At 41.2% G+C, this 25,532-nt stretch overlaps 1 protein-coding gene across 8 annotated transcripts in view; it reads left to right on the plus strand.

Moving 5' to 3' along the window:
* Positions 1-25,532, plus strand: part of LOC135304434 (sodium channel protein type 5 subunit alpha-like) — a 208,867-nt gene that overhangs the window by 154,321 nt on the left and 29,014 nt on the right. For all 8 annotated transcript variants that reach the window (XM_064426839.1, XM_064427086.1, XM_064426923.1 and 5 more), the window contains 3 exons: positions 4,841-4,961; positions 14,054-14,208; positions 18,027-18,200. In XM_064426839.1, coding sequence (XP_064282909.1) covers positions 4,841-4,961; positions 14,054-14,208; positions 18,027-18,200 — 450 coding nt within the window. The remainder of the gene's footprint in view (positions 1-4,840; positions 4,962-14,053; positions 14,209-18,026; positions 18,201-25,532) is intronic.

Consider the following 25,532-nt stretch of genomic DNA (forward strand, 5'->3'; position numbering starts at 1 on the left):
GGACACGCTCGTCATATTTTTGATGAATGTCCCAAGAAGTTGCAACTGGCCAAATAAAGCCAAAAACCGCAAGGGAGTAACAGATTTGGTATGGCCAAGAGGCAGGGCTTCCAGTGATTGCCAGTAACAGGAAATGCTGGATGTGTTCCGAGTAAAACACTGTTGGTGTCAGTAAAGGGTCCATTATATGATTAAAAATTCATTCTATATCAATCATCAGAAAGGCACTGCAGAAATAAAATCATTGGTGTCACGGGTGGAGAAGACTTCGGAGTACGGACTGGTTGCTTTCTCTGCCAAAATGCTGACCCATCAAATATTCACACAACTTTGTGGAATCTGGCTTTAAATGGATCAGGCAACTTAGATTTCTTCATTTACCAAAAGGAATCATTCACTTGCTAAAAAGAAATATCTCATGCCTGGGTATATTTCCTTAAATACCAGCCTTTTCTCACCTCTTTTTTTCCCCTTTTAAAGTGCTATTTCATTACAGTCTTTTACCAGTTTTATCTATCAATCTCTTTGTATTAATTAATATCACTTACTTTAATTGACTGTTGCTTGCTTCCTATTGCCTGGGTTTACCCCCTGAAGTCATGCACCATTGTTCTTTCATTCCATTATTTCTTGTAAATTAATACCTCTGAGCCATTTATCTGACTTTTTTTTACGTCTTTCTTTGCAACTCCCTCAACTCTTCCTTTTATGAGTTCTTTTGCCAAGGAGGAAGTGCAATATTCCAAATACAATTTCTACAGAACCGTAAAATAAGAAATAATATTTCATTATCTAGACATGATGCTTTCATATGGTTTTCTACATCGTTATATCCCACTGCAAAATCACATCTATTTTTTTTTTAATATTACTCCAGGTTTCCAAAATGTCCATTGAAATTTTCCTGAATCTTGCCTATTTGTACTTTCTTAAATCATGTCTCATTTTGCTGTATTCACTCCACGTTTCCCTTCTCTTTTCCCTTCTGCTTCCTCGATTTCAATTCTCTCTCCAATTTAATATTATCAGCTAACATGAGGATTATATCGGTCAGGACCTCCTCTGTATCTTTAGTGAAGATAATGCTGACCCTAATCCCCACAGATTTCCTCCTCTGAAGAGAAAGTTTGTGCTATATTTGGGTCCTTGGAATGGCTTTTCTCCACACAGCAATAGGTGAACCCGAGCCAATTACAGTTTATTTTAAAAGTAGGCTTTTCTATAACAGACATCCAACTGTTTTCTTAAGGTTTATATCTCATATGTCAATTTGATAGATTAAGGCTCTGATTTTCAGAGGTGAGGCAGAGAAGTAGGGAGGTAAGAGGGCTAAGCCTTGAGCAAACATCAACTTTCGATGAGATTTCAGCATCTCACTGCTAAAGGCTTTTTGAAAAACACTTTCAGATCAATTTGCTGCTATTACAGGCACAAGCAGTGGGTGTGGAAGCCCTGTCCAGGGACTTAAAACAGTCACTCCATCAACAAACACTTTAAAAACTGCCTTCTGCAGCATGAATTTATGCACCAGGGGAAGATCTTCCAAAGGGGTCTCTGACAGATCCCTTTCCTCTGCCTGGCACACTTCCTCCACTCCCCTATTCCAAGAAAGAAGGAGGAGATTCTGTATTTGTCCTTTTTGCCTTCTTTTGAGCTCTTTTCACCCTGTTTGTGCAGAGTTCTCTTAGCACACAGGAGAACCACCTCACTGCCTTCATGTCTATGACATTTCACTCTGAGTAAGCTCTCTCCTTTTCCCCTCTCTGTCTTTATTTAATTTACTTTAATCACAGGCTGCAGCAAGTGTTTAGTGATCTGTGATTCCCATGATTATTCCCTGTTCCTCCCCTCTCAGCTCAGTGTTGTGTTTACTTATTGCTGCTCTCCTGGGCCGTTTCCAGTTTTCCATGAGCATTCACTATTGATTGCTAATGATGTGTTAACTGGGGTTATTGGATCTCTTTATGCTCTGCAGCGTGCCTTGCCTGGATCTGCTGGTTTGTATATGTGTATATATAGGCTTTCTGGCTATTTCTCTACTTACATTTATATTAATTCTAACAGGCTCTCCCCCTTCTTGTTATTGATCCCCTTGTTGGATGATTTTATGACGTGTTGATTTTCTGAGACAACTGAATTTTGATTAGCTACATTCCCCTCATCAATTGCTCGTGTCCCTGACTTTTTCCTGAGTTCATGAAAACCTTTTTAAACCCTTTAACCTTTCTGGCAAAGGGTAACCTTTGCTTCCTTCCCAGAATTATCCCTAATCTTTTCCTTCTCTCTCATACATCTGGTTACATTTTCTAGTCCCTGTTCAGACCCTCAAACCTTAATCTACAGTTTTCTGAATCCATGTTCATTGCCTCTTCTTCTTTGAAGGCTTTTCAGAAGAAAACCTTTCTGTTTGCTTTGCATGCTCCCCACCTCCCTTTGACACTGATGGATTCTAATATTTCCTGGAAACTCCTCCTGATGAATGACTAAATAGTCTATGATAATTTCATTGTATTTTGTGCTGTGAATTTCCTAACCTGTCTCTGCTAAATCCAGCTCTCTAGTTGAAAATGTTATCAAGCTGACATTACTCTCACAGTTTTCTTTGATTTCTGGCTATTGGTAAGAATTATACCCAACAAAGCTTCTCTTCCCATTGGAACCCCTATTTTCTACATCCTACAGCTGCATATTATTTAGGACTATTTCAGTGATCTCTGTTTTGACATCTTCATAACAGAACACATAATGACTAAATGCATTCCCTAATGAACAGCATCATAAAGTTCTGACTGTGCTAGAACTTGGTATGACATTTTTTTCCACCATCACACACTGTTGTGAGTCTGTAGGAAATGGGCTCTATACGACAGCTGCATTCTGAATATGGCTTTTCAGAAGCTTTATCCGTATCTCGGACCTGTTCTGTTCTTTCTGTTCTCTCTTTTTAAAAGGTCTCCTCTCAATTGTTTGCAGATCTTTTCCGTACAGCATTAAAAACCCTAGCCAAGACTGTGACCTTCTGGATGCTGCAGCTAATTGCAAACAAGTAGCTTCCACCCCCGCTTGCAAGCGCTGCTGGAATGTTCAGTCTTGCCCATTTTACCCCAGGTTCAGCATTTCTCTGAATTCAGCTATAAATTTTGCATTGACTGTGTATGCTGGAAAACAGAGGACCCATTTTCACATTAATAATAAATATATAAAGCTGTGCCTAGTCTCTTACTCCATCACCATCATGCTTATGAAAATAATACTTTATCTCTACGTGCCATCTCTCATATAACTATCTCACAGGCTGTTTAAAAGCTTGGGTAAGTATTATTGCCCTCATTTTTTAAAATGAAGGCAATAGTACTGCAAGATAAAGCACAAAAACTTTTAAGTGGGAGCTCAGAGAACAGAGTAAACCAGTTCAGAAATGACACACCTCTCCTGCTTGGAGCTATTTGTCATTGCCATGACCCATAGAAGATACCAGTTTTGGTATTGCCCACTTACACCAGATAATGTTCTAATACATCCAGAAACAAACTGTGAGCAGGACTGGGCAAATATCAGGTCTTTCACTTTAGTGGCAAAGCTATTTAGCTTGTAAAATCTAAAAGGAAATAGAGTAAAATTTAATTTTGGATTAACACAAAATAGAAATCCTTTATTTTAGCTAGCAAAATAAAATAGGGGGGGAGACATTTCCTATTTTCTTCTAAAGAAAGTGTCTTGATTCTGTTAAAGGAAAGTTTAACCTGAGATTAAATGTCTATTTCATATTTGGGTGACTTACTGAATCGTGTATCATATGTCTTTTAATCATGAGTTCAGCCTTCAAAACAGATTTTGAAAATTATATATTCCCCAGAATTTTTTTTAGCCCAAATCTGCTTGAGAGTTCCTGCTCTAAATAGATGAGACAACCAATGCTTCAGGGAGTGGGAATATTCTTGCCCCATTTTGCAGAGGAGGATCTGAGAAACACTGAGTTTAAACAATGCATCTAAGATGATGGTGTCAAATATTTCAGGCAAATGGTAGAGCCCTTGAGACACTTCCAAAAGCCATGTGCCCCTCCTCCTACATCACCTGGAGATCAGAATGGTGTGACAGAAAGGCAAGGGGCTATGTCGTGTGCTGAGAACAAATTAGGCACAGGATGTGACAGGAGGAAGAGCCCTCTCAACATATTTGTACTTTAGCTTGCTGTGGCTGGGTGCTGGAGGAGAGGCTGTCAGCAGGAGCAGAGCATGGTCCTGACTGAGGAGGTGCAGATTTCACCCACCAGCTGTGGGTGAGGAACCTCAGGAATGAGGCCCAAAAGACAGGAACTCAAGGCAGGTTATCCAATGCATCCTTCAGCATTTCAGGAGATAGGTCCCACTTGTGGTATCCCCCACCCAAAGGTATGAGCCTTCAGGATGTCAAACAGATTAAGTCCATCATTCCAAGGTTCCACCTACCATTAACCAGAGCAACCTGGTCTAGTGGAAGGTGTCCCTGCCCGTGGCAGGGGGGCTGGAACTGGATGATCTTGGAGGTCCCTTCCAACCCAAACCATTCTAAGATTCTGTGATTAATATTCAATGGCTGTTCACTCTCTTCCTGTGGTTTGCTTCTCTTTTGTCTCAAAAAGTAAGTTCTGTGTGTTAAGTTGTTGTTGATGGGTCAGTCCCTGGTCTCAGGGTAGGCAGAGCTGTCACCAAGGAGGGGCACCTTGGGAAGTGCATGACAATGTCTCTGTTGTGGTGGCTTCAGCTGGGGTGCTGGTTAGTGGAATGACAACACAGCTATTTCCTTCAGGGCAACTGATCAATTTGTTTTCCACATCTTTGCTCTTGTTGACAACAAGCTTGATGAAATCAGTCTTTCTGAAGGCAGCACAGTGGATTTGACAAATCCTGCAGAACTGCTGGAGCAGATCCCTGAGTTTGCTGAGGAGCTGATGGAGCCTGAAGATTGCTTCCCTGAAGGTAAGAACCTGCATGTTTCACTGCAATGCTGGGGCAAGAAACCTTCTTTTCTCCTACTGAACATCTTCTGACCTTCTCACCATGTTGCTCTGGTTGCTTGCAGTCGTATTTCACTGGATGCACCTCGTTTCTTAGGCACTATAATGCTCCAAACACGCACTCAAAATCCCTTGTTACCATTAGTCTTTGGATTTCCAAGGTGAGACAAACCAAGAGCATGCTCTAAAATGCTCCACAGTTTCTAAAGCCTTAGACTTGTAAAATTTTAATTTGTGCCATAAAGAGTGGTTTGTTTGTTTCTTGGTTTGTTTTTCAAATGCTGATTTTTGTCATTTGGCCAATGAAGATTTTTGCCTTCCAATATATGTGCATGATCAAATTTGGTAAAGAACTGACCAGATCAGGATGTTTCCATTGCTTAAATGTATCCAGGCAGTTCATAGAATCTGTCTGGAAGGTTTATGAGTCTTAGGGACTGTCTTCCATTTATTTTAAAGGGTGTCAAGATTAGCACATCCAGTAACTTTCATCTAGTCAGAGAACTGCTATGTAAGGGACATTTAACATAATTATATTAGATAACAACAGACCACATTTACATCTCTCTTTTAATACTGAAATTCACCATCATTTTATTAATATTTTAACACCAGCATGCTCCAAAACACAGATGTAAAACCCAGCTATATCAGAAGATCTATGTTAAAATAAATATATAAAGTAAATAGCATCGGAAGTTATTTCTTCTCAGAGTGAGTTCCATTCCAAATATTATCTCAGTCAATTTATTGTTTTCCTATAAATCTGGGTTGGGAAAACCAGGGTTAGCTGAATGTAAGAATAGTCCCTTGAAAATTCAAGCATTATTATAAACAAAAACAGAGCAGCTCAGATGGGATCAGACAGAGATGATTTGCTGGGTATATGAATGCCCCTGAAGTCAGCAAAAATGTGCATCTCTATATCTATGAGAAAGATGATTGAATGAGGTAAGGGAGCCCTGCAGGGCTTACAAATGTCCCTAGGATCTAAACATTTTTTTGGCAGCTCTGCTTAAAAGCAGTAGCCAAAAATTAATGCAGTTGACGGAAGAAAGCATGGTGTAACTATTCAGGCCCAGGCAATAACATTTCTAAATTAGATCTGGTGTTTTCATTCTTTCACAATATATTTCTTAATGGGGCTAGTGAGCAGCAATCTCTGTTGTGCTCTGCAAAGTGATTATGTTACAGATGCTTAAACAAGCCAGTGCTGTGAGATCAGTGCTGTTCAAATGCCAGTTTACAAATTCTGAAACTGTGGTTGGCCACGACCACCATCCAGTTTTTTAAAAGAAACGAGGCAGACACCACACAACAGGTTCCCAGAGCAGCAGCACTCTGTAATTTGATCTCCCTTAAAAACCAGACCTACCTGAAATTCCTCAGTTCAGAACCACAATGGAACCAACCCAGTTTGTCAGATCTTCCTCAGTGCTGTCTGTGGGATGCAGGGTGGAAAGCAGGGCTCTTCTAGATGGATCACTGGAAGTATTTAACCAGCTTTGAAGTATTTAACCAGCTTTGAAGCCTGTTGATCATCCTGGCAGCAGAAAAGTGCAGAAATGAAGGCACTGTGGGCTGAACCCCAAGCTTGCCTTGGGTTACTTCCACCCAGGTTCTGGCTCCTTCACTCTTCCTCCTGAGCACCCCTGGTCCTGCATTTTGTTTTTACTCCCAATCTCTCTTAGTTCCTCACCAGTGCCTGTGCAAGTTAAGGTGTTTTTCTTTTGTCCCAGAATGCAGCCAGCTGGGCCTTGAGCTCTAGATGGGAATTGAAGGAGAGCCTGCTCTCCTGTCCAGGGACACCTGCAGGTGCAGGTGACATCCTCCTCAACACATCTGCTCTCCTTTCCTGTGCAGCACGTGTTATCCATGCACATTTTTCAGACTTTACTTTTTTGGCTAAATGTGATCACATTGCTTGTGGATTTGGCAAAAATGCACAAACACAACGTGATTATTTGATCATAAAATTTCAAGCCAAATTGCCATAAACTGAAAGTCCAAATGATTGTTACAGCGACGACATTAACATTAGGTTTAATTTATGCAGGGAAACAAAGTGTTTTCTGTAATCAACTGCTATTAATTATTTCCAATACTTTTGCCCAAACTTACTCTTGCAATTAAACCTCATGCAGCTGTCACTTCAGTCTAGTTTAAAATCAAGTAAGCCAACAAACAGCAGTAATTAGCTGAGATGGCAAGGGTTTAAACTACTAAAATGAAAATATTGAAGGGCATGCACTGTGCAGGTTTATCTACTGCTGTCTTTACTGAATTTTTATAAAGAGATACAACAATATTTGGTATGTTTGGGAGTATGAGAGTTAATATTTTTGAAAAAAGGAGATTATGTGAAAAAGAAGAGGGAGAGGGGAAGGGTTAATTTCTTAACTTCTTTAGCTATCTAAATTCAAACTATGACATTTCTCAACGCATCCAGCATAGGTTATGTCCTGAACAAATATGTTCCAGATTCAGGCCCCTTTTTTTCAGATAACAAAGGCAACAAAGATAATGCATGTTCTTGAAATAGTTGCTGAAAGTTTGCTGAGGTCACAGTTTTCCGGGAGTTGGGTGACCCAGATAAGCCATAGGTCGTTTTTCTTGGGGAGACTTGTTAATGTGTTATCACCTCAAAATAGCTTTGATTAGGGTCAACAGGGAACATTCTTAGGTCAGGAAAAGTGAAGGCAAGGTAGGGTCACAGCCCTGGCAGCGAGCAAGTATTGCTGGGAAGAACCTGATAGAAATGGAGAGACCATTTCTGGTTGATGGGAAAGGAACATTTATCCAATGCCAGCTATTTGGGTACTTTTTCCTCCAGATGCCTTGCAGCACTCCAGTGCTGTTACCCCCATCGGTATGTGTTCTCTGCAGCAAAATTTACTCCCTCTTTGGGCATTATCTTCTGTGTCTCACAGAAGGTCATCCAAAGAGAGCCCTCGGCCCACAGCGCGCTCCTCTCTCCCAGACCCTAATAGGAGAAAGATTCCACCAAGCCCTCAGGCGTAATTCCCCGGGCACAGCCCGCTGGCAGAGGTTTCCAGGGAATATCACCAGAGGGTCATGAGGGAGTGAGCAGCCTCGCTCAGCGCGTGGTTGGTCGCAGCTCGTGACACCGAGGAACCATCTTTCCATGTGACCATGGCAGGAGCCATTATCGCTCCTGAAACGCCCAAATCTCAGCTGGAAAATGCCATGTGCCCGAGCGAAGTTGCTCTGATTAGTGGTGGGATCTGTGTCCTGCCCTTCCCAACCGCGGATAGCGGCTGTTTGGAAGCAAGAAAGGGAAGAGAAAAGAAAAAACAGACCATTAAACAGAAAAAGTCTGAACAGAGTTACAGGGACTGCCACTAGATGAGTTTTAAAGGCTGAGTAAAACCAAGCCAAACTCAACAAAATGTGCTCATTGGCATCCTAAGAAAAAATCATGGAACAAACCCAAGTTTTAAAGTATCACTTCTCTCTGGCTGTCCTACCTGAGATACTCTGTGTTTTTCCACAAGGAACAGCGTGCTGGCATTATGTTGTATACAATTTTCAGGCATCATAAGACTCTTGCAGCCTATTACGCATTCAGAATGAAATCAACACAGGTTGGACAAGACCTCTAGATTTAAAAATCATCCACCCCCTCACTCAAAGCACAGATGACATCAGTGGTAGGCCAGGCTGCCCACTGCCTTTGCTCCAAGGCGTCACACTCCTTGATGATGTGTTTTGAGGAGAGTAGCAGCAGATAAACAAGAAATGTACCCTTGTTAAGCCCTTTGAAGGGTAAAAACACCTCGCTGTGCTTTTGTCAAACGCCCTCTTGCCAGCCCCCAGTTGTAGCACACAAGTAAAATCTCAGATCTCCTGATGTGTCTCAGGTACCCAAACGCTGGAGACAGTGATCATAAATCTCTCTTTCACACTATAAAACCCAGATTCTGCGCAGTCACAGAATCATGGAATGCTTCAGGTTGCAAGGGACCTTAAAGGTCATCCCATTTCAACCCCTCTGCATGAGTTAGTAGCGGAGCCAGAAGATGAGGAAAGGGTTAAATAGGAGTCTGCTGAGATCATGATCCCTCCAGCATGGGGAGAAAGTTGGGGTCTTTCAAAGGGGTACAGTTGGGTTTGCTCCCTTATTTGTGCATACCCATGTAGCAGCCTGGGTAGAAACTCAGCTTGGCATATATATATATATATATATATATATATATAACCCATGTTATGAGTACCTGCCTGCTTGAGTTCATGCCTAGGAAGCTGTATTTTGTGTCAAACCAAGCGATGCTGTAACCACTGTTCAAAGCTAAGAAAAATACTGTTTTGTTCTAAAAATGAATGTCCCAATAATTGAGAACTCTTGTGTAAAGGCACTCACAAAATTGCTGTGGTTTGAACATAAGGTACCACATTTGCTGGACAACAGAATGGAAAAAATGAATTGGTGTTCCTGGTTTATTGAGAGAACCAGCAGCCCAATCCATCCAAAGCAAAAATAATAATTTTATGAAAACTTAAGTATATATATTGGTGTGAACAAGCAATGGATTTGTAAATTCTTTGCCCATAAACCTAAAATCAGTAGGCTTGGCTGTCAGGCATTGAGGAGGAAGGTTTTGCAGTATAACTCCCACATTTACAAAGAGATTTTTTTTTTCCCAATGCACCAAGGTAATGCAATCAAATCTAAGAGCTCTATGATTAGAGTGCACCAGGCTAGAAAATGTGAATATGGAACAAAAGGGATATTTACACAGAATGCATTGTACATTAAATTCCTTCTTTTTTTTATTTTTTTAAGATACATTTTAATCTTCAGTTCGTGCTATAGGACACCCTAATGACTGAAGGGACTATTTCCCTTTTTATGAAATATGACCAAAAAGTAAACAATATCATGATGTATTAATGCATTTGGAAAGGTTTCTTGGTAAATAGGCCTCTGCTTTATGAGAAATGGTATGAAATACCCGAATGTCAATTGAAAACAGACATTGTTCTTGGACAACTTGACCACAAATGCAGCTCAGAACAACTTCACAGATTTACCAGCAAATAATTCAACCCTTTGTGGGGGACTTCTTCCCCTCTTCTGTGTTCTGCTGAGCAGTAATCCACCAGCCAAAAGACCATGGTGGAAATGAGTCAGTTTGCTCACAAAAACAATGCAGCCCAACACGAATTGCAGTGGCAAAACTAAGCCCTGGCAAAATTACAAGGTGGTCAGAGTCTTCTGCACAACCAATTCCCTCCCAGCACTGATTTCAGTGGGATAGCACAAATCTGTTGGACCTAGGCAAGATGAGTAACTGTCTTAAGAAATGCCAGAGGTTTTATTCCTGCCTTGACACTTGCTGTGATAAAAGGTGTTAATGAATGTTCTCCTTGTGTGGATAAAAGTGCACCAAAGCTGGGCTTTGCTGACCACCTGTCTTATTATAGGAACAGCTGGAGTTAGCATTGCTCAGACCCTCTCCAGGTCATGCCTTAGATGCATCAAAATTATTTTGATATTTTGATTTCATAGAAGTGGGGGAAAAAACCCAACAAAGTGTTAGACTACAGACCAAGGTCAAGTAAACTTTTTCTGTTTGGTTAAGTGAAGTTTCTAAATCAACATGTAAGCTTAGGTCAAAATGACCAGAGCTGTAGGCTACCAGCATTAGAAAGAGTCCAGAAGGCAGGAAAGAACAGCCAGGAAGGAAAATCACAAAATTTAAATAGAAACAGGTTTCTGCTAATTCATTAAAAGACCTGTTTGGGGTCAGGTTTTTTTTTTTTTCTTCTTTCCTTTTTCTCTTTGTGTATAGTTAAAAGCATTTCATCTGAATTGCAGACAGCACAATTATTCACGGAAGTAATGCTTGACATAGCAATTGTAGCAGAATCTGGTCTAAACATTTCTGAATTGGGCCCAATCAAAAGCATGGGATTTAATAGCACTGTGATTTTAGGCTGACTCATCTGATAAGCTATTTTGGATTTTTCAAGGTATTACTGTCAGTAACTAGGACTCTTTTTTTCAGATTGAAATTGCATGAAAGCAATCAAAGAGCATTTAAAAAAAAAAATTAGTCGTGCTACCTGGCTTTCTGTCTTTAAAAATACCTCTCTGTACTTGTAGACTATCACATGGAAGCCAACTGAATCAGTAATAACCTGGTTTAACTGCGTTGTAAGTATTTCCCATCACAAATGAAGTGACTTTGGAACCCACAGTGCCCTGCTCATTAGTTTCTAATATGAAGGTGATCCCTAATTTTAGCTGTGCCTGGGCTCAGGTAATCATGTAGGCTCCCTGTGTAGTGGAACTCCTCCAGGGAATGATTCATCCAATTTTCTTACAGTGGGGAAAACCGCTTCCTGGGAGATTCTAACCTTTTCCAACAGTATTTACAGGGCATTTATACTCGGTAGGAGCATGGCAGAGCATGTCATGCCTGTTACTGGCTGGGCCTAAGCATTTGTCTAAGAGATAAAAAAGCCAAGTAACCATCTAGGTAGAAACTTGAGAGAAAAGAGCGAAATGTTTCTGTATAATGTTTTAAGTAAGAAAAAAAAAAGCTGATTTTTTTTTTCCAAATTGAAATTAGTTTTAGGAAGGAAATAGATGCAAGGATAGATGCATCCAGTGGCTACTGGCTACAAAGGGAGATTTCTGCTTAACACAAAAATCCACACTTAAAGAGTGAACAACCTGCTCATTAAGCTGTTCATTTGATAAATGAGAGATTTCAGCCCAAGCCTTTGATCCTCCTGATTCAAAGCTGGGGTGACAATGAGCTGGGCAGTCTCCCTGAATTATAAGCCCAGAGAGTGAGCCAGACACCTGAAAGGTGGTGATGACCATGTGGGCTGTGGGGTGAGAAGTAGTTGAAGAGATTTCTGGCAGCACTGCTGAGATGCAGCTGATAGTGCCCTCGGTCATGTTGTGCTGGTGGGATTCTCCTGATGGGCCTCTCTCAGCAGAGAATCTGCTTTGTGAAGTCTTTTCTGTGTACCTACTTCCTAAAATACACCCCAACCCACATGCACTGCCAGCTGTGAGCATTGTACTGGGTTTAACAAAAAGTAGTGACTAATGTGATGTCCTTTTATCGCTTGCCTTGATTCTTTAGTGTTTGGGATTGAAGTGCTTAGAAGGATAATTCCTGCCTTTGCTGAAGTGGTACCTGACCTACAAAGGGATAGAGAGCTGGTTCTTACATTTCCATCTTCTCCCAGTATTATGCCTTTCTAAAAAGTTTGGACAATCTAGTGTATTTCAACTGAGCCCAGAATTTCTCTGAGTTTCAGAATACAATGGTAAACTGGGAGATGCTGTGGGTCTGTGTGATGCAGGCATTTAGAGAACAAGTAGTTATGTGCTCTGATTACCTTTACATAAATGGTTTACTGTCCTTTTAGTCCCACACCAAAAGCTAGCACAGCCAAGAGCCCACACCTAACCAAAATCTCTGAAATGTGAGGGGGAAAGTTCTGGAGGTAATTCCTCTGTGAAGTATCCTACAGTTCTGCTGCTGCATAGGAGGGATCTAGGATAATAAGAACTCACAAAAAATGCCAGGAGCGCCACAGCAGACTTAGCAGCTCTCTTCCTCCTGGCAGAGCCCTGTGCCAGCACAGCCCCACTTCCAGCTGCTTGGGAATCCCGACATCCCAGGAGCTGCACTTGATCTCCTTCCACATCACAGGCAGCTCAGGCACCTCAGTTGTGCCACCTTGAATTGGCAGCATCTGCTCTCTCTGTAACCTTGGCACTCACCCTTTTTCCTCCCCAAGCTGCCTCCCCTAAATATTATTTCTACTCACAAAAACATTTAATTGCATCACCATGGTAAGATATCCATCCTCCCTTGTCACTTCTGACCACTGGCTCTGTGTTTCAAGATGTGGTGGTGACCTTGGCCACCTTCCAGCTATAGAAGCAGTTGGCCTGTGGCTTCTTTTCTCATGATGAGGCTGATAAACCTGCATAGTTAAGTCTCTTCCTATACAATACATGGAATAAATGGAAGGTAAGAAGCTTGCTCTTTGAAAATAAAATAGTTTTTGAGGGTCATTCTCATCAGCAAATGTGACATTTGAGTCAGATTGTCTGACGTAAGACTGACTGTCCAGGACAATTCCTGACTCCCAGGGTCCTCTCACACCATTTTAAGCTCTTGCCCAGCACAAGGAAATGCACATGGTGTTTTTGAAGTAGGAGAGATGGATCTGTCTGTTACCAATGACAATATCTTTTTGCTACAACAAATGAGTGTTGCTAAGGAAACTAAAAATGCCATGGTCTTGCTTATCAGAAATCCTTATGTGGGCCCCATTACCAGCACAGCACTTAGCTATCACACACTATTTGTCACTGAGGTCAGAAAGTGCTACAAAGCATCATTGGGGATCCTGCTATGGAGCAGATATCTAAATTTCTGTGACATCAAAGGGGATTTAACTGCCTCAGTATAATTCCAAGATTGTTCTAAAGCCTTATTTAAGCTAATGAGAGTCCAAGAGATCAAAATCTGCTCCTGCTTTTGCTGCCTGAGTCTCTTCAGCACATTGGTCCCATCTGCACTGTAGCACCTCCTCTCATCATCTCTCTTTCATCAGATTGCCACTTTTAATCAGTAATTCCAGTGGTATTATACTAGCAAGAAAATAACCTTCCTCCATTCAAAAGGATGTGGAAGCTATCACTAATAACCTCCCAGAGTTATTAGTCCTGATCAGAAGTGCTGCCTGAGCTCAGTTAACACTTTTTGAATGACCTAGGGCACTGGTGACTCATGGCCAATATATTCTCTATCACAAAAATCATTGGGAGAACTCCCTGGGACACATTTTAAGTGATTTTGAGTGTTTTTTAATAGGGGAGTGAGAGAGGGAAATGGAAGGCAGAGCAGAGAGGTTTTGTGAAAAGCAAGAGGAAGGAAAGACACTGTGCAGCAGTTTATTGCTAAAAGAAATTTTGCTTTGCAGCTTCTTATTGCAGCTTTAAGAATTAAATAGGCTTTTTTTAAAACAATTCTTTTGTTTTTGTTTTATTTCTTACAGTCTGTGTACGATTCTTCCCATGCTGTTCAGTGGACATCACAAAATTTCCAGGCAAAATTTGGTGGAGGCTGCGAAAGACATGCTACAGAATTGTGGAGCACAACTGGTTTGAAACATTCATAATCTTCATGATCCTGCTGAGCAGTGGAGCCCTGGTAAATGTGACAGCATTTCCTAACTGTTTAAAAGTGGGCACGGGTCTCCAGTGTTCTCCAGTTTAGCTGTCTCTAAGATCTTATGAACCCTTAGTGGTCATTTCTCAAAGCAAAGCATTTTGTCTGGGGCTAAAAGAAGTTGTCAGCTTTTCTTCTATTTCACCTGCCACTACCATATGGTGGGGAATTTTCTTCTGCTGTGACATAAAATTCTGACTTGCACATGTTTTGAAAAGAAAATCCTTGAGGAAGTCTGTGTGAGGAAGTTTGCCAGCGCTGCTGCTTCAACATCCCATAGCTGCTTCTCCTTGAGAGTTCCCATCTGGAGGCTTGCATTTTGCTCCAGGGGTAGCTTTGTTTTCTCCTTTTCTTCTCTTTTTTTTTTAGCACTTTCTGTAACCAGCAAATCAAAATTATAAAAGCCACAGAGGGCAGTGAATCAGTGCTACCCATGGAGCTAGTGGGTGCCTGTATTCCTGTTTTGAATGCACCTTAGGTTAACACTCAGCACCTTCCCTGCACAGACCCTGCTTGTGCCCAGATGTGTCCATGGACACTGGTTGGTCATTGCCCAGGACTCTGATAGGGGATCCTCTCCTCCTGAAATCCCACTTCATTTTGGAACTATCCTCTGTGTATTTTCAGCCCTGGGCTCTTCAAAAGGATGCATTTATATTTCTCTTTTGCATGTCAGGAATGTCCCTGGAATTGGTGGGATTTCTCCCAGGTTTTTGTCCTGACCTAGAGCAGAGATGTCTATTGAGAGTTCTCCAGGCTTTAGTCTGGTGGTCATCTCCTTTGTGATGGAATAAGACACACTTATTAAATTTTCAGACGGTGCCATGTTTGGACAGGTCATCCATGCATTTCCAGAGGTCAGGATTGACTCCAGCCAAGTGGGTGAATCTGCCTTAAGCAGCAAGGCAAACATCATCTTAGAAAGATGCCTGCTTCCCCTCATGGGGAATAATCACAGGTAGAAAGGTGAGATGAAGAATGGCTGTAAGGGAGCAGATTTACTAAAAAAAAACTGGAGACAAAGCAGGCAACAAACAGAATAAGCTCCATCAAAACCCTGCACAAAAGCCCACCATCCCAAACTGTATAAATTATCCCATTCTTCCACTCCAGTTGGCATCAAGGAGGCCTCAGCTGGAGCACTGGCTTCAGCTCTGGGCACTGCACTTTGGGAAAGACATGGGCTAATTGAAGAAACTCCAGAGAAGAGCAGCACAAATTATCAGTGGCCTAAAAAAAAAGAGGAAAAAACACAGAAGTACTGAGTTTATGTAGCTCAAAGAAAGTCTCCGAAGGGAGAGATGAAGGTGGAAATGCATAAATGTTGATGCAAAAAAGGAAAGAAATGGACTGTTCTCCTGGTCCACCAGAAATAGGCTGAAATGTCACCCAGGGGGTTTTATTTTATTATGAAAAATAAGAGGCTGAAAAACTTGGGTAAATAGTAGGCTTCTGAAAATTGTCACAGCTTTGCTGAAATGAATGGACTCTGACAGTTTTTGCACCAGCTTGAGCATCAGAATGTTAATTTTTGAATACATTTTAGAGGGGGAATGTCGCTTGCTATAATATGCTTTAGATGAATACACTTCCTTACATATGTAATTAAAAGTGCCTTAGATAACTGAAGACTGCAATATAAAGCTCATTTAATTTAAATTGCATGCATTCATTTAGTTTTTGCAGCTTTCAATTTAGCCAATGCAGTTCTGTATAAGGGCAAATTATCCTGCATTTTCTCACATATCAGCACCATGCTTCAGTATTTGGACTGGAGATGTTGGAGGCAACACACAAAATTTTTTTCCTGGTGTTCTGGGTTGTTCTCTTCCAAAAACTGAGCTCATCTGGCTGCACCTCTAGGACACCCTAAGTTCTTAAGGGAGAAGAGCTATATATCTTTAAGCCAATATATATATATGTACGTGGTTAAACCATCAAAATATATCTTCAGCTTACTGCAGAAGATCCAAAAACCTTTCTTAAGATTTTAAGCCATAAGCACCCAAACTGGAAGCCTGCTTTTTAATAGTAATTTTGGATAACACTGAAGGTATCCTGCTTAACTTTTTTTTTGAACACACAAAGCAAAGCAGAAAAAAAAAAAACCTTCTTGATATTTTATATGGCAGAGGTTTCATCCATTGTCACTGCAAAAAAATGCAAAGCACCAGAATTTTGTCATTTGGGTGATATCCATAGCTTGTCCAGAAGTGTCCAGATAGCACATTTTTCATCCCTTAATAAGCTGCTTCCTGACTGACAGTGTGCTTTTAGTAGACAAAACATAATGTACTTTTGGACAAGTTAGTAGAAAGTAGGGAGAGCAAAGGAGGGAGAGGAGGAAATCACTTTAAATGGTTTGTTGTTATTTTTGCAGTAATTGCAAAGTACAGCAAGTCATCTGACAAAGTGAGTGAGCCCCTACGAGAAGTGATAAACTCCAATCTGTGCATTGTTTTCAGGCTTTCTCCAACAGCTCTTTCACACCCTTGAAATATCATTTTTGAAGGCAAGATAGGAGACAGGGTTGCAGCGAAAACGTCACCCCAAAGTGTGGGGACAAATGGACAAGCTTTGGCACGGGCTGCCAAAGCTTTCTTGTCAGTTTAATTACTGCTCCCTGGCAGGCAAAAGAGCAATGTGACTGCCTGAGTGACAAGTACCACACTTCTTGTATCTCCAGGCACTGGGTGTTTGCTAACTTTTTGAAGCTTCTCAGAAAGTAGCTACAGATCTGGAAATATGTAAATGCAGATAATTCAGATGATTAGCACAGACCATCTCAAATTATGTTTCTTGCTGCCAAGTGCTCTGGGTCACACGATGGGATGAGAGTAATATGTCACAGCTTGGGACTTAGGAGCAGCTTGTGTAACAGCAGTGGCAAAAAGTAGCTGGGGAAGCAGACCATAATTTGACTCAGAAGCCCAGGCTGCATATTGGCAAACCTGACACCAGGATCCTGCCTTTTATTTGACTTATGTTATAAAGTGAAGGCTAAATTATGAGACATCTTTATTTTCTTTCTTTTGGGAAGCATATTGGTTTAGATCTTAAATATTTTAAAGGGGTTATTCAGTTGCTCACTCGTATTTGATACAGACACTGAAACTCTTTTTATAATGCTCTGCATGAGATTAGTTGGAGAGAGGGATGAGATGGGGAGATAGATACCTTGACCTTTAAAACATTATTGTTCTGCTAAGTGAATAATAATGAGCATTTCTTGAGGCAGAGAGCTGTAGCCACCTGAAATGTGATGGCTGAACTGAAGCCAGGGAACTCCAGTGCTCCATAACACAAGCAGGTTAATAACCTAATTTGTCATCATTAGCAATAAGATCTATTTGGCTAAATGCAAGGGTCATATTCTGCCTCCTAAATATAGACATCCTGTGCCCTGGGACATCTGAGGTAGCTGGGGAGCATTGGCACAGCCAACAGGAGATGAGTCAGGATAAATCTGGGCATTTTGGGGTAGCACTCTGCTCATGGGTTCACATTCCAAATTCAGGGTGCAGAAGCTCTTCCTACACTGAAAAGTTGTCCAGCCATTACAGCCAGTAGAGGCTGGAGAGGGATAACCAAGCCTGTGTCCATTGTAGGGCAAAGCTGAACACATCTCTCAGGTCGGAGTCAGTCCTGTTTCTGCTGAACACTCTTTAACTGTAATGTTAAAATACATCAGAAATCACAGACTGTACGTGATAATTCATCAAATACAGACCTGCAGTGCAACACCCATGCTTTCCAACAGGGCTCAGGAGCAGTTATTAACCAATCCTTTGTACTTCCAGGCCTTTGAAGATATTTACCTTGAAGATCGAAAAAACATAAAAACCATGCTGGAATATGCTGACAAAGTATTCACTTACATCTTTGTCCTGGAGATGCTCCTGAAGTGGGTGGCTTATGGCTTCAAGAAGTATTTCACCAACGCCTGGTGCTGGCTGGACTTCCTGATTGTGGACGTGAGTATCATTTTGGAACTGCAACTTTCTCGTGTTGGATTTTGCTGTGGGTGGGAAAGGGCTGTTAAGCTTGGCAGCTTTGCATCTGTGAAATGACAGCTGTCACTCTGATTCTGAGCATCAACCCTAGGCAGAGCCCAGAGGAGGTTTGGATGTGTAACTGAGCATCCCCAGGACCCAAAGCAAACAGGAACGCCGTCAGCCGTGACGTGGATGTGTCACCCTGCTAATCTGAGGCACATCCCCTTCCCATCCCCAAGAATTCTCCCTTTCCTTCAGCATTTGACATCAAATTCTATTGCTGGCCATGGGTTTATGTACAGAATCACTAATGGGTTGGCACTACTGAGGAGCTGCTCTTTATTTTCCACCATCAGTTTCATTACATGGTAATGACAATGGGAAGATGCCAGCAGCTCACATCCCTGGCAGCAGACAAAGAACTTAATGTTACAACTTACTTTAAAAGTTTTTTGACCAATCACACAAAGCAAAAGCATATTGACAGTAGATTTATTCAACCACTATAAGCACACTTACCTTTGGTTAAAACAATGCTTGCTTATTTTGAATACAATACCTGCTTGTAAGCATTAAAACACTATGCACAGAGCTCCATTATTAAGCTTAGAAGTTCCTAATATCTTGTTAGATAGACATTTCTGTAGTTTAGGGAGTTATCTAGCCAAGCGTTAATACACAGACCATTGTTCTATTTTTTCTTACTTTCTACTTCTCACATAACTTTATATAGCTCTAATTGCAGTTCTGCTGTTTCTGAGCCATGCCTTTTGGAGCTTTCCTAAAACCCTCTGATTTTATGGATTCCCACAATTCTCCATCTTGGTACAACTAAAAAGAAACTTCTGTAACTATGTAATTTATTAACTACCTTGCATTTCACAGCTTTACTATAGTATATCTGTTTATTACTTGCTTAAAGGATCTTTTTTGCTGTGGAGAGTTTACTTTTAGGGATTAATTGCACCATTTTTTGCCACATTAAATGACATTTAAGGATTCCCACATTCCACACTCCCAGCTAGCACAAGGTCCAGCTTCCTCAGCCTGCTCTGCACGTGACCAGGGCACAGGAGTTTTCAGCAGATTAGAGGAGCTGTCCCTGGCAGGCTCCTCGGCCAGGCTGCCAGCAGTGTGTAACAGTATGTTCAGTTCTGGCTCCCAAATATTTACCAGTGCAGGAGTCCAGGAGAAGGTGTGAAAAGTCCTCTTGGCAAAGTGTCTTCACTACTTCAAAACATTGCAAAATACTCCAAATCCTTGAAATACCGCCATGCTTACTTCTACTGATTTAAGGATAATCCGTAGAAGTCTGAACAAAAGGAATCTCATGCCCCAGGAGTGTTGCTAGTACCAGATTTGGATCCTTCAAAGATTCACTTTGAATTGATGGGGGATCTGCCAAATCTTGGAAAAGTCAGCAGCACCACGTCCTCCAGATGAAGTCTAACATTTATTCTCAGTGTATCAATGAGGAGGCAATAATCTCCCTGAGGACACTTCTTATTACCTTGAGGTATTGATGTGGGAGGCTGGCAGAGCTTTGCCATGATTATCTAATTTATTAAACTTCAGAGGAATTATTTTTCCCCATTTTACATCTGAACCTTGACTCCTGGGAAGATCTGCACTTTCTTTGGCCCCAGCCCAGGAGAGCACTTCAATGGGACAATTTGCTTGTTTGAAGTTATGGTCATGTTTAAGTGCACTGCTGGATCAGAGCCTTTGGAAGCTTCTCCAGAGCTTTAATAAATTGATTTATGAAAAGGAAATTCTTTACATAAATTGTATGTCATAAATTCTTCTTTGCATATATGCTTAGAAACCTTTTAAAGGGAAGGCACTCATTTTTCTCAGATTAGCTCCAGCAGAAGAGGAAGGTCTGATTTAATTATTTAACCACAAAATTGGAATCTACCTGTTCCTAAGTTATAGCCCAGCTCTGAAAACTTTTCTTACTGTGATTTAGGTGACATAGCTTTTCTTTTCTTGTTTCTCCATCTCCAAAATGGGACTAATAGGACTCACCAAAACTACTGGATGGGCTTCCATGAATTTGTTGTTCAGTGAGCTTCTGAGGCCTAGAAGGGCTGGATGAGGGATGAATATTGGCACAACCATAAGCAGAGGCCTTCCTGATGGGAACAACCCTGTGCAGGATCAATTCACTGAGGCAGTTTGGAACTCTGTTGCAGTCTGAAATTAGTCACACACCTGTAGAATAACATCTCATTAACACCAAAGAGAGTAAAACACAAACTAAGCTGAATTCTGTCCTCCATGTGCAAACCCCCCCTTGGAACAGGAACCAGATAAGAACACGAGGTCCAAATGTAAATTAGGTGCATGTTTGCCTTTTAATGGTGTAGTTTATAATGGCAGATTGGAGAAGCAGCCACAGATGGCCTGGGAAAAGGGCTTCACCATCCTGTCACACATCCTGTGGCATAAAACTGGGGGGACACCAGCCCTGGGACTCCCCTTGTCCCCAGAAAATAAACCCCAGAGCCTCCTTAGTGACCCAAAATGTTTTATTTTCTCAACCCACATTTAAACGTTCCACCCACATTTAAATGTTCATTTTGCAAGTTCCCAGTCCAACCAAAAAGTTCCACTCTTGAGTTCTTTTGGTTGTTGATTGATTCTAGGCCATCACTTGCTCTTTAGGGTTTTCAGTGTAAAAATCTTTTCCCCCTGCACTATTCTTCTCTTAAAAATATTTTCCCAGTGCAGATTATGAGAACCTGGTGCTATATTTTTAGCAGGTTTAACAGATGCTTTTCTCCTACCCTATTGCTAACCCTGCCACTCTGAATTGGCAGAGTAATATCCTATAATTTTTCCAGCACACTTTTTATTTCAATTTACATTTTCTTTTTGGTGCTTTGAGAACCAAATCATTGCAACTGAGCTGCAGAAGGCAGTGAATGGGTGAATTAGCTGCTCCAAAAGAAGCAGATGAACCACTTGTCTGATTTTCTCAAATTTATTTGTTTAAAATTATTCACTTAAAAATTCCTGATCTGCAAATTATTCATTAGTGGTTTGGTATCAGTATTCAAAATTCAAGCTGCAATGGTCGATTTTTGATTGGACATGTGAAACCATCTCTCATCTGTGTTTTCTCATTGTACAAATGCAACTCTGAATCTATTTTCTGTTTTGAATAATTCATAAAACCGGCTCAAAATTTGCATGTATTCACTATTTCTAAATAGGATTTGAACCCAGAGGGGTTATAAGCATATTGCTGCTGATTTTTTTTTTCCTATATATCCTGCCTTGTGAAATACCTTTGACACTGATTTGGGCCAGTGGAACAGCAGAGTCTCCATCTGACAGTTGTGGATTACTAAAGAAAATTCTGGTTTGCAATGCCTAAACATCAAAATACAGAGTAATCCACAAACTGAGCTATTTTTGCTGGATGTAGAATCCCTAAAGGATGATCTCTGGTAATGGGCTTCTCAGATCTCAAAGAAGTGTGCTAGTGTAGCAGAGTGCTTTCACATACATTGCAATGCAATAAAGTCCTATCAACAGCTCTGCTACAGATTTCTTTGGCAGAAAAAAAAGGGTTACTCAAACCACAAAATGCAGGCTCATTTCAGCTCAGGACACCTGGGGAAGATGCCTTAGATGTCTGCTGGAATTTGGGCATACTGAGCAAACAACATCAATGTACATCCATACGAGTTACCTGTGAAAAAGAAGTGTACTGCTGAAAGTAACACCCTTCTACAGTGCAAATATCAGCTCTCTGTGCTCATGAACTGCAGTGGTGAGCCCTCAACCCACAGCTCTTTTCACATGAGGGAAGGACAGGTTGTGGTTTATCTGTGCAGACAGATAGAAGTGTAGACAGACATCAACATCGCCATCAGGAATGACATATATGCACAATCCTCTTTCCTAGGATGCATGGGCAAGTATTTCCACAAAGAACAGATATTTTCCAAGCATCCCTGCAATCAGAACCTCTTTGGACAAAGCAGATTAAGCGAGGAGTCTGAACTTGGCCAGGGCTGGAGGCGAGTGGCACCCAAAGTGAATGTTTGAGGGAGCTGCTCTCCACCAGGCCTGTCCTGCAAAGCAGACAGAGCTTTGAAACAAGGAGCAGAGAGATTCCACCAGCTGTGCAGGCTGGTGTCAAGCTTGATGTTCCTTTCAATTGTTTCCTCTGACCTATAAATATTATCTTGAGCTTATCTAGCTTGAGCTTGAGCCAATTAATTCTGAGCTATGTCCCAGTCTCTGCTGACAGCGGATGGATTATTCCATTGCATGGTCAGTTTGGGAAAGACATCAGTCTGGGCTTAGCATCATTCAGAGTCAGGAGGTGTTGCAGTCAACAGCTTCTTCACTTGCTGTTCATGCACTGAAGGCAGAAGTGAGAGGCTGGAACCCCTGAGAAGCTGTCACAGAAAGTTCATGGGAGAGAGGTGTGAACTCCCAACTCATTAGTAAGAACACTCAGGGAAAAAAGTCACAGCCAAGTTTCATTGCCTGTGGTATTCACAGAGAAATCCTCTTAAACCTGGACTAATGTCATCACTCCACAAAAGTCCATTATCACAAATCCATCATCTCCATTGCAGCTTTTGTGTTCAATTCAATTGACCAAATTAGTCTCAATCCAGGCTTACAAAAACCCAGCCTGATTGTCGTGCTCTGGTTTCAAAGGTGAGGGTTTCTCCACCAATTCTAAGATTGTACTGTCTTTTGAGCCTTCACATGCAGAGAAAGTTATTTTCCTAAACAATTGCTTTGTTAGGAATGCTGGCAGCCTCCTTCCCCTCCAGCCATCTCCAGCAATGGGTGATCCTTGCACTTTGTCCTGCAGCAGGGAGGGGAGAGCATCTCCTATTCTCAGTTTTTGCCCTGATGCCCCACTAGTTTCTCTTCACTAGGGATGAAAATTGTCCTTTCCACCCCTTTTCCATCTCCCCTGCCGTAGAGGGAGGGGCTCACAAGAGTTTTGGGTGGTAGATCTGTCTGCAAAATAGCTCCAGCACTGCTCAGCAATGGATTTGAGGGCCAGGCATCTCAACAAATCCACTAGGCAGGATTTTGTAGATGCTTTTATGGAAATGAAATTATGTGTATTTTTCACTCTCCTCAATAACTTTTGTGAGTTGTTCTAACACAGCATGTTTCTGGTGTTTGCCTGGAGCTGCTCAGTTGGTAACTAGAGATTTGTATTCCCCACTGAGCAGCTTTCCAAATTTCCTGTTTGCTGCCAAATTTCCTGTTTGCTTGTTTGAGATCTGCTCATGGATGTTCAGGCATTAAATGCACCATCATATTCCCTGAACACTTAAACAAAAATGAAGATATTACATTTTTCAAGATAGTTCCTGGAAAGCACCTGCTCTAAGATTTCTGCTTCAAATACTTCACTCATTGTCAGACAAGCTAAGAAGCAGCTAATATCCTTGAATCTGAGATGAACATTTTGAAACAGTCTTTCTCTCCCTAGTTAAAACTGAATTGAATTAAATTATGCCCTTGTGTCGGATTGTCTTTAAGTGACAATTAAAAACTTGCTGTGTGAAGTAAATATTGATGGCTTATGATTACTTTAATTGTTTTTTTCCATCTGTATTCCCTGTTGATTAACAAGGTGATTTCTGTTTGCTGTACCAGTAATTACACAATCTGCTGTAATGAGTCGTTCCCAAACAGCACTGAAATCCAATTTGTATTCTTGGGACATTACCCTAGGAGCATGTGAATTTTGTCTAGTTTGTGTTCAGAAAAGCACACAGGAGCAGAATGACAAAAATACAGCCAAGGCAAATTAAAGATAATATGTCTTGTCAATTGAAGCAGCATCTTAAGAGAGAACTTATTAATGTTCTCTGTGAGCTGTCAAAAGTCCATGGGTACAACAGAGTATTATAACTTCAGAGTTCAGTTTTTGATGAGCTTTTTTCCAGTTCCTCATAGCAAATGCAACTTTTTGAAGTTGTCTCAGTGCACATTCTTCTGAGCCTCTCTGATGAAACAAAGCTCGCAAATAACCAATAGGACTGAGATTCCTGAAGCCAGGGAGCCCTGTTTTGAAAAGAAAAATAAAAAATAAAAATAAAGAAGGAAAGATTTTAAAAAATGCTCTTTTACTACATATTGGCTAATTGAGGGTAAGTGAAAAGAAAAAAATCTACATGAAGATAGGTGGTATTAATGTGTTAGCAGGTCAGTTGAGGCTGTAAATCTCTCTGCTGCCACCCCACACTTTATCTCAACACAGCACATGCAAAAACATCCAAATGTCTGGTCTTATCTTAGTTTGCACCTCATATTGGTTACTACATGGATGCTGAAAGGGGAAAACCCAAGCTTTGCCAAGAGGAAGCACAAGCTGAGTTTCAGACAAGGCACAACAGGACAAAACATGCTGCAGCTGCAGGAAAAGGTGTGGAAAACAGAGGTGAGGAGAAAAGTCCACTGTAAGCCTAGTTCACCATCTGTCTGCAACCTTGCAAAGTGGTTGGGAGATGAATAATTACTGAAAATGCTGAAGAATTTCAATTTTCAATCAAAGCAGATTTTCAACTTTCAAAAGTTCTGTAAAAAAACCATCTCCATTCAGATTTCGCTGAGCTAGATTTACCAAGCATTTTTATTTCTCAAAGTTATTTAAAGATGGAGCACTTTTCAATGTCCTTTTTTAGAAGACTATGCTTTAAATGAAAATAATTAATAAAATCCTGGAGTTCTTGCATGTAGCTTGCTTGGCCCTTTCCATCACTGGGAGTGGAGCTGCCAAATTCCATACACAGGGATGTTCTCCCTTGCATGGAAGAGCTGAGCTGGGAGAGACACATTGGCTGTGTTTAACAGGCCAGAGTCTCACAAACTCTCCAGGGACAGGGAAGGATGGGGAGTTGTCCCACAGTTCCTCTCCCTGGTGACCAGCATCTTTGAAACCCCAGCTTGCAGACCAAAAATAACATCTTCCCACCATCCAGGATGGTCAGGAGCTCAAGCGACTCCTCCTGAGGAAGAGGGAAAAGGAAGACGTAAAGGTGTAGAAGCAGCCTGCAAAGGGACAGAGATTCTTTATTAGTGAGGGAGAGATGAGAGGAATTGGGATGAACCTTGAAAGCTGTGCCTTGGTGGTGTAGGGACTTTGTGCAGACCTCCTGCCCTGGTGTGGCTGACTTTGGGATGTTTGAGCTAAGGCAAATGAAGATTAGCATTCTTACTTTTGGTATGTACTCCTACTTGTACCATTATCCTTCCTGGCAGAAGTCAGGGATTCACAATTCTTCAGAGTCCCTCTTCACTCTGGAATATTTAATAAAA

The sequence above is a fragment of the Passer domesticus genome, chromosome 1, assembly GCF_036417665.1.
Source record: "Passer domesticus isolate bPasDom1 chromosome 1, bPasDom1.hap1, whole genome shotgun sequence".
Taxonomy (NCBI): Eukaryota; Metazoa; Chordata; class Aves; order Passeriformes; family Passeridae; genus Passer; species Passer domesticus.